Source organism: Micropterus dolomieu, linkage group LG08, assembly GCF_021292245.1.
Source record: "Micropterus dolomieu isolate WLL.071019.BEF.003 ecotype Adirondacks linkage group LG08, ASM2129224v1, whole genome shotgun sequence".
NCBI classification, from domain to species: domain Eukaryota; kingdom Metazoa; phylum Chordata; class Actinopteri; order Centrarchiformes; family Centrarchidae; genus Micropterus; species Micropterus dolomieu.
Window position 1 is genome coordinate 2945441 of NC_060157.1, and position 13694 is coordinate 2959134.

General features: G+C 39.6%; 1 protein-coding gene across 2 annotated transcripts; it reads right to left on the reverse strand.

Moving 5' to 3' along the window:
- Nucleotides 1-205: 205 nt before the first annotated feature.
- On the reverse strand, nt 206-12623 carry LOC123974571 (polymeric immunoglobulin receptor-like). 2 transcript variants are annotated; one of them, XM_046055380.1, is made up of 6 exons: nt 12535-12623; nt 7401-7745; nt 6813-7133; nt 6467-6520; nt 5010-5173; nt 206-1761 (listed from the first exon to the last, which is right to left on the reverse strand). In XM_046055380.1, exons 1-6 carry the CDS (start codon nt 12572-12574, stop codon nt 1693-1695), a joined length of 993 nt encoding a protein of 330 aa, XP_045911336.1. In that variant the 5' UTR covers nt 12575-12623; the 3' UTR covers nt 206-1692. The 2 variants fall into 2 exon arrangements, with proteins under 2 accessions (XP_045911336.1, XP_045911335.1); XM_046055379.1 differs by lacking the exon at nt 206-1761 and having other exon boundaries at nt 4191-5173.
- Nucleotides 12624-13694: the final 1071 nt, after the last annotated feature.

Sequence of the window (13694 nt, forward strand, 5' to 3'; positions counted from 1 at the left end):
GTACTATGCATCTGTTCTATAAATGATTGCAACCGCATAAAATGTGATTAATTTTATTGTCAACCTAATGAGGCTGTATAAAATATGCAAATACCCCATTCTTCAGGACACAACACATAAAAATAAGGACTTAATGTCCCTGCCTTAGGCCCAGCAATCTGCCTGTAAGCTGGATGGTGTGCAACAGAAATAACCAAGATTCTGTTTTAATCTCTCCAGTTTACTATTTATCCTCTTAGTAAAGTTCATAACAAGTCAATTTTACATGCAGAAGATCAAGTATACGGTTGAATATGCAGCTGGCCAATCACAGCGCAGTATAGGACTCGCTCTAACTGACACTTTCATGGCTGCGCTTCGATGACTTGTATGGAGAAGAATTCATAACAAATGACACATTTTGCATCACATTACAGCACAGAGGTTAATATGTCAAAACTGTAGAAATAACATATTTTTCAAATTATTTTAATGTAAAAATTTGTTAAGTTCAACAGAAATACTTCAACTATCCTAGTCTTAACTTGTATTATGACTCACACCTATTCTGTTGATCAGCTCCTAAATCATATTCATCCAGTAGCATTAATACTGTTAAGCCTACTTTTTTCACACTTTTACTACATTCTTAAATACAAAATATCAACAATACAGAGGCATACAAGGACTAGCTAGGATTAGATTTCACCAAACTTGAAAGAACCATACTTTACAACCATTACCTTTAACAAATACCGATAAAAGGTGTACATGTCCAGGAGCAATGGCCATAAAAGAAATGAACATTGATGGGAAGGCCGCCATGGTGGTTACACCTTTAACAGGGGAGCAACACTTCAATTCAAAGTCTCTCAACTGAATAAACCACTACTTTACACATTAACATTACATATTGTCAGAACAACATAATAAAGTCTTTTAGGTCCTTATAAATGTATTTCAGCAAAATATCTGACACACTACTCGCCCGTTTTGTACAGGAAAAGCAGAGACAGGAAATGTTTGTGAGCCTTCAGCATGGTGTTCTCTATATGAGGGGCTGAAGCATCATGCAGCCCTACTAGCTCTAACAGAAGTGGACACTCCCTCTTGTGGCGTCATTTAGCTAATGCATCCTCAAAAATACTCTACTCAAACTCAGGCTATTACACAAAACAACTTAACAATTGTGACAATACATTTGCTGGTGTCAGACTATCCCAGATGTATCATTTGAATTAAGTTGTTTAAGTGTCTTTAAGCATGCAGATATTAACCAGCCAATACAATCAAGAGGGATGTTGTTACAATGAAATAGAAACTATAAGATATCTGGAAAGAATTGCTCCTCTTGGCTTTCATTGCCAAATGACACTTGGTCTGACTTATTGAGTAACTGGTAAATGCTGGACTGTATTGATTTATTTATGTTTTTCTCAAAGTTTGGGAAAGAATAACCAACACCTACATTTCTGAAGACAGATTTGACATTTCAGAATAATCAAGTGATAAAATGCTGAACACCCTGAGACAAATGATCAGCTCTGCATCATTAGCAGAGAGGTGATAATATGATTTATAGATAATATCTGTCAATAAAAAGGGAACAAAATGGAACCTTGCACCACATTATAAGCTGCACAGTATAAAACCAAGATTCAAATCCAAATATTACCATTTGTATTCTGTTTTAAAATCTAGGTTTGATCCTGTTCACTTGATCGAGGCTGTGGTAGAAGGAGTCTTCGCATGTGGAGTCCGACAGTTCTCATAGATGAAAGACTGAAAATAAAACAAGAACAAACCAGACATACAACAGAAGCCAAAATTACAGATCAGGTATTTGTCATTCCTAAAAATTCTAATGTCTAGAGATAAGTTTATAATTTTATTTAAATAGCACTTTTAGAGCAAGAAGGACATTGTCATTCCATGTAACAAGATAAAGTGTACATTATTAAGACTTAAGCATAAATGAGTAATATCAATATTGGTGCAAATACAAAAACAGACATATATAAACAAATATATTTAAATATACAAAAACATTTTAAATGTTAATATAGGGATATAGGGATAGGGAAGTGTGGTGTGTGCACCCCTTGAGCTGCCTCTAGGGGGTGCACGGACAAAAAAACCCATAATGATGGTTGGAAGTTAAAACATTTGATTGTCCTTTGTGTAATTCCTTTGTATGGCTATATTTTTTAAAGGTGTGTGAGACAGCAGTCTAACATAATTGTGATTGGCCCCAGTGCAAATACTTTTCTTCTGCGCTTCAACCCCAGGCCCAAAAGGTCCTTCTGTGTACATACGGGCCACAGATACACAACTCCATGTAATTGCAGCCTTTGATTAGCAACATGGACAGCAACAACACAAATCTAACAGCCTGCCCTGGACACAAACTGGCTGGCTTTAAGGAAAGTGATAGAATGGCTGGTTCATCTTTCATCTAACACAGTGAATAAGGGTTTATTTTGACCAAACCAGAGTTGGTGATTGTTGAAACAGTGTAAAGACAAAGATGTTTTGCTGAGTTTTGTTTTGTGTCTGTCCAGTTTGAATGAAGTGTGTTTAATGATGATCTGCAAGGTAAAATTAAATTTGTAACCCACAGAAGACAATCTACAAATGTTTACAATGATGCGCAAATATTTCACTATCTGAAAATGTGTATTTTTACATTTGTGATGTGTAAAATCAGATCCACAAAAATACAGTGTGATGTGTACACACAAAACTGTTTTTATACATTTGCGGATTATTTCCTGTGAATTTGTGGGTCATTTGTGTAATTATGTCCAATGTGTACTGCGGAGATCTGTAAATAAATATATACATAAATATCACACAATTTGTAAATGCACACAATTAAATCTGTACAAAGATCTTTTTGTTTCACATACAAAGTGTGATTTACGCATTTGTAGATCCATTTCTACACACAAAACTGTTTTTACACATCTGCGGATTGATTCCTGTCAATCTAGTAACTAGTAATACTATTACTGTTTTAGAAAAGTAATTAGTTTCACTACTAGTTACTGGGAAAAGTAATATTACAGTAACGGGTTACTGCCCAACACTGGTGACATCATGGTTTACGGTCACTAAGATAATGATCATTCTGCACTGATCTGTCAGACTATCCTTCTGATTTTATCACTATATACATAAATGTCAACTGATCACCGGACTGTGGTAAATGGAGGCTATATAAGAGATTGGCACGCTAACTCCAGTTGTACAGGGAATACCAATTATTGTGAAAATCATAAAATCTCTCCAGGTGAACTAAATGATTTAATGAGCTTGTTACGTGTAACGTGGGCTTACGTTACACAGCTATCAGCCCGATCCTGAATCACGAGTGTTGAATTAAAAGAAGATTCTCCACTTTATTTTTCCGCTGCTGGTTGAAACAAGACTACAGTCCTTGCTGTTCCTTGTTGTCTCTACCGATGAGGATGATGCTAGCTAGTGCCGTGAATATCCTGTCAGTTCACGGGAGAGAATGTCGCTGTTGCCACCTGCTGGTGTAGCTAGTAAATTATTCTCAAATTTCCAAATCTCTGCTTACAGATCTCAGCGGGACAGAGGGGACAAGACCTGCAAATTGACAGGAAGCAATCCGCAAGTGTGTAAAACAGTTGTGTGTAGAAATGGATCGACAAAATGCGTAAATCACTTTGTATGTGAAACAAAAAGATCTTTGTACAGATTTAATTGTGTTTACAAAGTGTGATTTGTGTATATATTTACAGATCTCCGCAGTACACATTGGACATAATTACACAATTGTGTAAAAACAGGTGTGTGTACACATCACCCTGTATTTTTGTGGATCTGATTTTACACATCACAAAATGTAATACACATTTTCAGATAGTGAATGTCCGATGACCCGGTGGAGGCTGAGAGTTTTTTCCAGAGAGACATGAGACCGAGGTAAAATGCAAGCACAAACGTGGCATTTATTGTCTTCCATACGAGATGAGACACCAACAAGCAAGAAACTTACACTGAAAGCAACTAGCTGCCTTACATACACTCCCTCCTGCAGGTAATTAAGTGGGTAACACTACTTAGGTGGGACCACCATCATTTAGAATAAATATTTACCTAAAAACCCAACACCATAGAAAAATAGAGCACAAAGAATGAATATTTACATATACAGATTTCTATCAAATCAATAACACATACTCTCAAAATAATCACAAATCAGCATTGTTGATGCTTTTCCTGCCCCCTACCCTCAGCTTTATGGTTTGCTCCTGCAGCTCTTAAGCAGGTGCGTGGGCCTACAGTACTCCTTTGCCTCCGCCCCCCGCTGAAGAGACAACCAGGAAGGTGAGTACTTTCATTGTTTGCATTATCTATTAAAACTAATTTGATAACTAACTGGAATGGAATAGAAGCACTCAATACTATGTCGTGAACCTTGACTATCCCTGATTCAGGTTTCTTTCCACACAGGCAGGCTGGCCAGACCCCTCTGTGTTTCCTCAACCCCCTCTGGAACTACTCACAGCAAAGACGGTTATCAAGTGTTTCACAAATCAAACAATCAAAATAACAATGTGTATGGCTCCTGCTTTATCAATAATCCCCACCTTAATACTCAGTTGACTATTTCAGGTAAATGGAACCCCTGGTCTCCATTAAAGTGAAATATTTGCGCATCATTGTACACATTTGTAGATTGTCTTCTGTGGGTTAGAAATTTAAGTCGAATTAAAAACTTCCATATTCTGTAGGGATTATCCCATAATGTTGTCAGAACATAAATCTTAGCCTGTCAGTGGGGAAAAGCATTTGTCCCCAACAGCCATTGCAGCCTGATTCGTGGCTGCCGGCTAAAACAGAGTCAGAATGTTTCAGTGAATTAAAGGTTTATTATTTAGACCAAACCTGAGTGGTTAAGACATTTCCATCCACAGAGCCACACTGTTTGGGGTCAAAGTTTTCACTCTTAACCATTGAAACCCACGGAAACTGAGACAAAACACGTTAAACATAGTCACCTCCATCTGTACGCTGCCTGCATTTCCTCTGGTGTTCAAACCAATGTTACTCCTTGTCTTCCATTTGTAGATGACCAGCAGAGAAACAGCCAACAGCACAAAAACCAAGGGCAGGCACACAACCAGAGGCAAGAAGTAACCTGGATAAGAGACATGGGAGAGGGCTGGAAAAGAAATAAATAAAGTTAGGATACACAGTTTAAAAGGGATTTTTTAAAATCTTGTACTGGAAACATAACTGTCAAAGCTCAGGAAATGCAGGATTGGATCCAAAGGCCAATGGAGATACTAGAAACTACCTAAAAGGCTGATGAGAAAGTGGGAGCAGGTGGGAGGGAAAGGTCAGGTGACTGGGACTGGAGGGAAAAGGGATACTGCAGGACAAGAGGGAGTGGCTTGTTTTACAGTAACCCCTTTCCCTCCAGTCAGAGTCACAATCTCGATGTCCACAGTCACAGGCTCTTTCTGCCGACTTTGCCTGAGGGAATCGCCCACAGTTCATAGCATTTTGACGTGAAACACAGGGATACCAGGGGAAGCCCAGAAGCACAAGAAAAATTCTGGCAAAACCGCCTTAAGAAGAAGAAAGAACTGTAACAAGCATGGAAGGAGCAACCAACCTTGATGTTAACAAGGTCAGAAAAAAAGTACATGTAAATATAAACACAAAGCTCACTGATAGTTCATAAAGCCAGAACTGTGTGTAGTTTGTTCTCTGATGGAATGATTATTATATATAAACATAGATAATTAATGAAAATAACCTCTAGTCTACTCTGTAGGATAAGAGCCTGCAAGACCTATAAATTAGGCAGTTGGTCTATTAAGTGCCTTGGTCGTGAAGAAAGTTAAAAAAAGTGTGCAACATGTTTCCGCATCGTCAAGAATATGTGATGATGTCGCAAAGTGCTGTCTCAATACTATTTATAGCATTTTGAGCCATTGCAGTCTCTTGCACTCAATCACTTACCAGAAGACATCAAATAAGTTTTAGGGGGGCCAGTGAGATTGCTGAAACAGGTGACAGAGGGACAGGTAGAGAACAGCAATGTTTAGGTTTGGGGAAGGGGGAATGTAGCTGGAGAGAGTTTACAAGAAATAGTTCACATGGCATCTTTAATGAGAAAAATCTGACTCTGAGATCAGAAATTTTTCTTAATTTGTTATGTGTTCAAATGAAATGTAAAAAATTATTTATACTTATATAATAAAAAACACAAGCCATGTGTATCATATTTAATTCAACCTGATGAGTTTTACATCGTGTAGACTTACAGCTGAAGATGAATAATAAAATTACTGTAAAATTTAATGTGAAATTAACTTTTCTGTGTACGAACCTGTCCTTAGTGTTGTTTTGTTTAATTTTACAGTTTTAAGAATATTTGTTTTGTTGAAGATGAAGTTGGCAGAGAGACACTGATTGGCAGGAGGACTAACAACACACTGAACTGTACCTGTTGGCTGGTTGGTCGTTTCAGGGAAAGCTGGTGACGATGTGAAATTAGATGCTGCTCATTGATAGATAGATAAATAAATTATACACAAACAATATACATGTGTTCATAAGATCAATTAATGGTCACAAAAGCAAATTCTGATTATCTGACTGTTTACTGACAAGAGAAGGTTGAAGTTATCCTGATCAACACATTACATAATAATATTTACATATGATGATACATATTATTAAAATGTACTGCTAGGGGTTAAGGTGCACACAATTAAACCTCTCTGGATTATGTCCATGTTGGACTTTGGATTCTGAAGTCACATTTTTATGAATAAAAAAACAATCCTCACCATCTATGACAATGAGCCGAATCCTGCGGTGCAAATCTGGAGACAAAGCTCTGCCGTAACCACACCTGTACATTCCTGTGTCCGACTTTGTCACTCGTGTGATGCTCACATACAGTCCAGATCCTTCTTTATATTCGATGCTGTATCTGCCACTCCGAGTTCTGTTCCCATCTGTTTCAATGATAATGTCCTCTTCTTTTTTACATTTATTCTTACAGAAGAACTTCTGTCTTCCATATTTAGTCTCTGCAACGCATGCAAGTGTGACGTTTTCTCTTTCAGTAAATGTTCGGATAAAACCAGAGTTCCCAGCCAGCGGTGCTGTTGAAAAGATGAACAAACATTAGTTACTTTCTGTATTTCCTGTAAGACGCTGCAGTCTGATCACAGTACTTCCTGCTTCACATTAACACAGATCCACAGAGTCACACTGAGAGCTGCCCAGTTCATCCACAGTCTGTGACTTGGAGAGTAAAATAACTTTATTTAATATCAATAAAATAGTCCATATATCATAATTAACTCACATTCTTTCCACTATTTAATAATAATATATATCCAGTTTAATAACTTTCAGTAGAAACTCACCATCTGAAACTCTGGCCTCAAAGTCCCTGAATGATTCTGGATCCGAAGTCCCGCCCAGACCACACCTGTACCGTCCTGAGTCAGACTTGGTCAGATTTGTGATGGTCACAGACACAATTCCTCTTCCAGAAGATCCGTTTCTGTATTTAATGCTGTATCTGCCACTCTGAGCTCTGACATCATCTGTTTTAACCAGAATATCTTCTGCTTTACATTCGTTCTTACAGAAGAACTTCCTGCTTCCAGACAGAGACACGTTGCAATTAATTGCACCAGTTCCTCCCTCAGCTCCTGTATAAATGTAGACTTTTGTGCTGACGAGCCCAGTGTTTCCACCACACAGTGCTGTTGGAAAGATGAACAGAGAACCCTGATGATCAGTACTTCCTGTGTTGTACGCTGACTGTAAAACAGACTGCAGGTTAATGAGGGTGGTGTAAGAGGTGACAGAAGGTAGCTTACAAGGAACAATAGGTTTGTATAATGAGATGAAGTGAGCAGAAGAGGTGAAGATGAGAGAATGAGACGAGATGACTCTACCGCAGTTTTTATGGTGGTTGCTGTTTTAGCCGCTGTGATGTTTACAAGAGGCGTGACATGCAGCGGGACCAACCCACAGCCGGAGCAGGATTCTGCACTGTTGCTGTTGTATTCATAAGTTGTATCAGTTAAGCCTATAAAAAATTATCAAATGCGCGATCGAACGTTCTGCCCTTCACTGTTTGTGCAGCGCCGCATAAAGTTGTTCTAACCACATTCCTTGATGTCATTTCACTTTGATGTTACTGATGCTGTTGAATGTGATGTGTGGATGGGCAGCAGGACTGTAAAAATGAACACTTGTGGCTGCGCCTCTCCAGAGAGCTGTGCGCATTTACGCACAAGCAACAGCAATATAAATTAATATTTTAAAATGTCCCGACGCACCGACAGGATCGGTCAGGATCTAATGTTAATTCATGTTCTGTGTTCTTCCACACATCCAAAAGGTCTCGCTCACAGTCCAGTTTCATACAGTGAAACTGTTTGGAGTAAAGCAGCCGTCCTCCTGATCAGTCCTGAAGAGCGTCTAAACATGGATTATAGAAGCTGAAAGTTTAATTCTTTTTATTAAGTTTATTACTGCAGGACTTCTGCTGAAGTCAAATTATTAGGCTGTAATATCAACCAGAGCATTCAGCACTGACCAGCTGTATTATAATAATAGTGCCCATGTAGTCTGCACATGTCAACAGTACAGTCCTGTGATGACAGTTTTAATTGGGGCTATATGAGATAAATGTTACTGTGTCATTTTTTAAAGGGACTGATGATGAAATACTCATCTCATCAAGCTGAGTGCTGAAATTATCTCCTGTTTTCATGCAAAAGGCACACTGCAAAAAAAAAAAAAGTAGTACTGTGTAGCCTAGTGGATGATTAGGTTGTTGTAATCTATTTTTTTAACAGATGCTAGATTTTTTATTGGAACCTCGAGACCCCCCCCCCCCGGTAAGGTTTATAGGTGATTGATAGATATTTATTAGTCCTTTCAGAAATTCATAGTGTGTCATACAGCAAACATCAGACCAACAACCAGACAGCTGCTTTACAAACACAAACATCACCTGAGTGTTATACAAGTTAGGACTAGACCAAAGATTTGATGAATCGCTTCAACCTTAATGATCGGTAGCCTTTAGTGCCAAAAGCTGCTCTGCTGCTCTGACAGAGGGCAGATGATGCAGCTGTGCAACAGGTCATATTTAAATTGACGTCACTTTAAAATGACGGCTCCAAGGAAAGGATATCTTGGCTGCGTCCAAAAAGTCTTTTTTGCTCAGGAAGAGTTCTGACTGAGTGAAGTGAACCGGAAGTATTTAGTAGTTACAGCCATGATAAGAGCTGTTCGAATTCTCTAAAAGCAAAGGAAAGGAGCCTTAATGCTTCCTTTCATATCTCCTTTAGCATTGGGTACACCAGACCATCATTTAAGAAAGGAAAGGATAGAATGCTGTCCCACAATTCCTTGCAGCGGCAATATTTAAAGAAACGCATGTTCTCAAACTCAAACGATGAAATCCATTGACCACATTTCCGCAAAATCCGTGCAATACAGACGCTCACCCCTCTCACAATTTCCTTCTTTCTTTTGGTTTGTTTGTTCTTTTTTTTGTTTTTGGCTTTGCCGTAATGTAATGCTGTTTCAACACCATTTTATGTATCGGATTGTTGAAATAAGCTATAAAGTGTTGTATTAGAACTTTCTACCATTAAAAAAAGAAATCACCAACCATGACGGATAAAGGATGCTGATCAAGTTACCATTGGCTATTAAGCCTTTTCTCTCTTATGCCATAACTTGCTAACATGTGTAGTCTATGTCTTGAACTGTCAACAATAACTGAGACCAATGCAAGCTGTGTAGTCTTGTAAAATGATCAAAATGAGGATAATGTTGCAGCATGTAGGCTCACTATATGTATTTCCTGTTATGATTTAAGGATTTTGGTCTTGTTTTAGTTCCGTGTCTTGAGTTCTACTGTTTTGTCTTGTTTATTCTGGTGAAGAAGTTCTCATTCTGTTTTCTTTTCTTACTACTTAGTCCTGCATTTTAGTTCTGTCTTAGTGTTTACTCATGGTCTCTGGATTTCTGTGTTGTTATTTTGCCCACGCCTGCTTTGTGTTCTGTTTGATCCTAGTTCGGCCTGTTATGTTTGTAGTCTATCTGTATGATTAGTTTTTAGCCTGGTCTGTGTTCCAGCTCCGGTTTGTATTCTGCATTTTGGTCTGGTCTTGGTCTGTTGTCGCATGCTTTACTTCCTGGTTTCTTTTGAAGTTGTCAGTGTCTGGTGTTTGAGTCTAGCTTGTCTCTGTGTGTGATTAGTCCCTCATGTCTTTCACATGTTGACTCCCTCCTTGTGTCTGTGTGGATTATTGTGTTTGTTGTGTGAAGCTGTCTTGCTCCCTACGTTCTGTGATCCTACCCTGTGTATCTGCCTGTGTTTAGACGTATGTACTCCGTGCCTTTGGTTTTTTGTTCCGTACTCAGCCACTGTCTGTAAGTGTGCTCGCTTTGATTTAATAAATCACTGAACTCTGCCTGCTCAGCTCCGCTGTCTTGCGTTTGGGTCTTCAACTCGCTCACACATGCTGCAGCCCCCTAACATTTCCAGCCTTCAGCAATATCATTAATTAATTTTACTTCAGTCACAGATGCTGACACCCTTTCCTTAATAGAAGCAATGATCAAGCTGCAGCCAGCGTTGATCACATTATCAACGCTGACCGCCATTTACTAGGCTATGGGTAAAATCGTATTTGATCACAGAGCTGCGGGCAGCGCATATAGGCCTACAAGGTGATTCGCTCAGCACCCCCTTCTGCTCGGTCGCTCCCCCCTCTCTCTCTCGCCAAAGTTACGCTGTGTTTACACACAATAATTAGGATTCATGTTGATAAATATGGGTGGGCAGGAGGGTGACTGAGCAGCACTCTCAATGTGACAACCCTTTCTATTATTTGGTGACTGTTACGCTATCTGCCTTTTTGCTGTCTTGGTTATGAAGTAATAGTCCACCGTGTTGTCCACCTTTAGATGGCCTGCAATAAAACAACACAGTGTAAAAGATGTGCTTTTTGTAGTCCATCTTCAGAACATTGTAGTTTCATCACGGCAGGTCACGTCAGTAACATACATAGTAACATAGTTCTCCTTCACATCTTTCCTTGACCTCATGATGTTTTCCATCGAGGTAAGGAGATTTTTTTTGACTTTTCGGACGCAGCCCTCATTTCTTTAAATGCCTGTTTCCTCAATTCCTGTCTCCTCGCGTCTCCTCCTCGACTCCTCTAGCTTGCATCTCGGGTGGGAGGGACTAAGACGCGCCGCAAGGAGTCGAGAAGGCAGAAATTTGGGAAATGAGAAAGGCCCAGTGTTTCCTCTGCCACGGAAGCGCGCATACATTCAACGGTAAAACCAAAGTTTGCACTTCACTAAAGTTAATGAAAATTATAAACTGGATTGTTTCATCTATCGTTTTAGTGTTGTTTCATCAACAAGGTTTTTGCAGAGCAAGTTAGCACAGGGATTATAAGGACGCTTTTATAGGCTAATGTTAACGTTAGGTGTTGCTGAACTTTGTATTATTTATTGCACTGAATTGATAATGTCTAAACAAAATGAGCATATAGTTTCCTTCATAGAGTAAACATTTATTTTGCGATAGTCTGATGATGTTATAACTGACCGCGGACTTGATCAGTAAGTCATCCATGTTACTGTTTGGAAGCTAGATCTAGACAGACTGTCACCTTTTTCAGATAAGCTGCTCCTACAAATATCTACGCCATCGATACTGTAAAATCAGCATCACTGTAGTCAGTTTAACACATTGCTCGCCACAACGTTACATCTTCTTGCATCTAAATGTACTTTAAACTGAATGCAGCATTGTAGAAAATATTTTGTCCTTGTAATCCACGTTTCCATGTTGAGTCCCCGTCCTTAAAGGTTAAATTATTATCGTAATAATTTAATAATGCATTGCATTTAAACAGAACTTTTCATACACAAAAAGCGATAACAGTAGCCGACTGTTCCTACCAGTCTGGACATGCAGTCTGCCGAAATATGTATCCCTGTCCATAAAGCACAAATGATGGCCTACCGTGAAGTATTTAATTTTGGGTATACTTCACATCAGAACTAATAACAGTGGTGAATATGGAGAAGTTTCTATTTTCCTAGCAAAAGTTATAGTGGGATACAAAATACAAATTGGGATCCAGAGAATATCTAGTACACTAGAGCTGATACTGTTCATTAAGCCTTACAAAGAAGTGTTGCATCAAAGACTGTACCGTAACTTGAGCTAAAGTTAACAGGAATAAATTTATTTACTTAAAATTAAGTTACAGAAAAGATCCTGTTACCGAAAGAAATAACTAAGTTACCGAAATATACTAAAACATTACATTATATGTTAAAGAAGAGATTTTGAAAGCTTGAACATTGCCTTTGTCTCCTTTGTCCCAGATTGAATGTGCCCCTCTGACAAAACAACTGGCCCCAGCCTGGACAACTCAGTAAAATTGGTCTAGAACCGCCACTGATAAGAACACAGCAACTGAAGAACATGTAATCATTCCTCACCTGAGAAGAAGCAGAAGAACAGAACACGGTGGATATTCATTCTGAATTTGATCCTGATGGAGACAAATCATTCAACTGCAGGAGAACTGCCTCTATCACTTCACTCCTTCCACTCTGTCTGATCAGTCAGGAAGCTGAATGTGGTTTAATTTCTCTTGTTTCCTTCCTGTATCTCACTTTCTGTGTGTCTGTTGCTTTACTAACTTTAGCTGCACCCACATTATGCTGACAATATGCTACTATTAAGTAATTAAAGTAAAGACTAAGACTGAGAGACTTCCTTGACCTTTCGTTGTGAGTTGATCTTAGGGCTTGGCAATATGGACCAAAACATATTTTGGTATTTTCTGCTAAGTGGGCTTGGAGGGGGGCTGCTGTAGTGTTCCAGTTTCAGCTGCTGTCTGTCTGTGATTATTTGACCAGCAACCACTGACAGCCATCCATCCATCCATCGTCAACCGCTTATCCTGCGTACAGGGTCGCGGGGCCACTGACAACCAGTCAGATCAATTGATTAGTTAAACCCTAAATCGCAGCCAGTAATTCATTAATAACCTTTTAGCAGTTTTCAAACAAAACCACTGAAACCTCCACCTCTCAGTAACATTTTATTCACTATTTATTATTTACTTTGTCCTGATATTTTAACAATTAAACAATAACCTTAATTAACTCTTAATGTTATCTTTATTTACGGTCAATGTTTTTTGCCTTTATGTCGCTTTGTGTTTGTTATGTTGTGACTGTCAACTAAAAGCATGTTCCTTGGCCTAGGGTTCTGCGGACTCAGGCTTGTGGCCTTTGCTCATTTCTGGGCGGGTGGTGTGTCCCTGGGCCTGGGGGCCCGTTGTCTCCTCTCCTCGCCTGGGCCCTCTTCGGCAGAGGTGAGGCTCCCGCTGCTTCCCCCTGCCAGCTCTCTCACGGTGGGGGCATTCGGGAGTCTCTGGGGCGCATGACCGGTGTTGTCGGGGTAGGTTTTGGTGCTCCTCCTTGGGGGTGCTTGACTGGGGGGGGCTGGGCCCCTGTCCGGGGATGAGATCGGCCTCGGGGGCTGCTGTCACTGCCTGCACTGTAGGGAGGGATGCCTCTGGCTGGGCTGGGGGACCGTTGGCCTGGTTCTCCCGCGTTATCGCTCCCTGGCGGTAGCGAGCTTCCCGGCA

Excerpts from the sequence above, each read along its gene's own strand:
- LOC123974571 (XM_046055379.1), bottom strand. The coding sequence starts at position 12,574 with ATGAATATCCACCGTGTTCTGTTCTTCTGCTTCTTCTCAG. Across the intron at positions 7,746-12,534 it reads GTTCTTCTGCTTCTTCTCAG|CACTGTGTGGTGGAAACACT; the intron begins GTGAGGAATGAT and ends TCTTTCCAACAG. Across the intron at positions 5,174-6,466 it reads AACGACCAACCAGCCAACAG|CCCTCTCCCATGTCTCTTAT; the intron begins GTACAGTTCAGT and ends TTTCTTTTCCAG.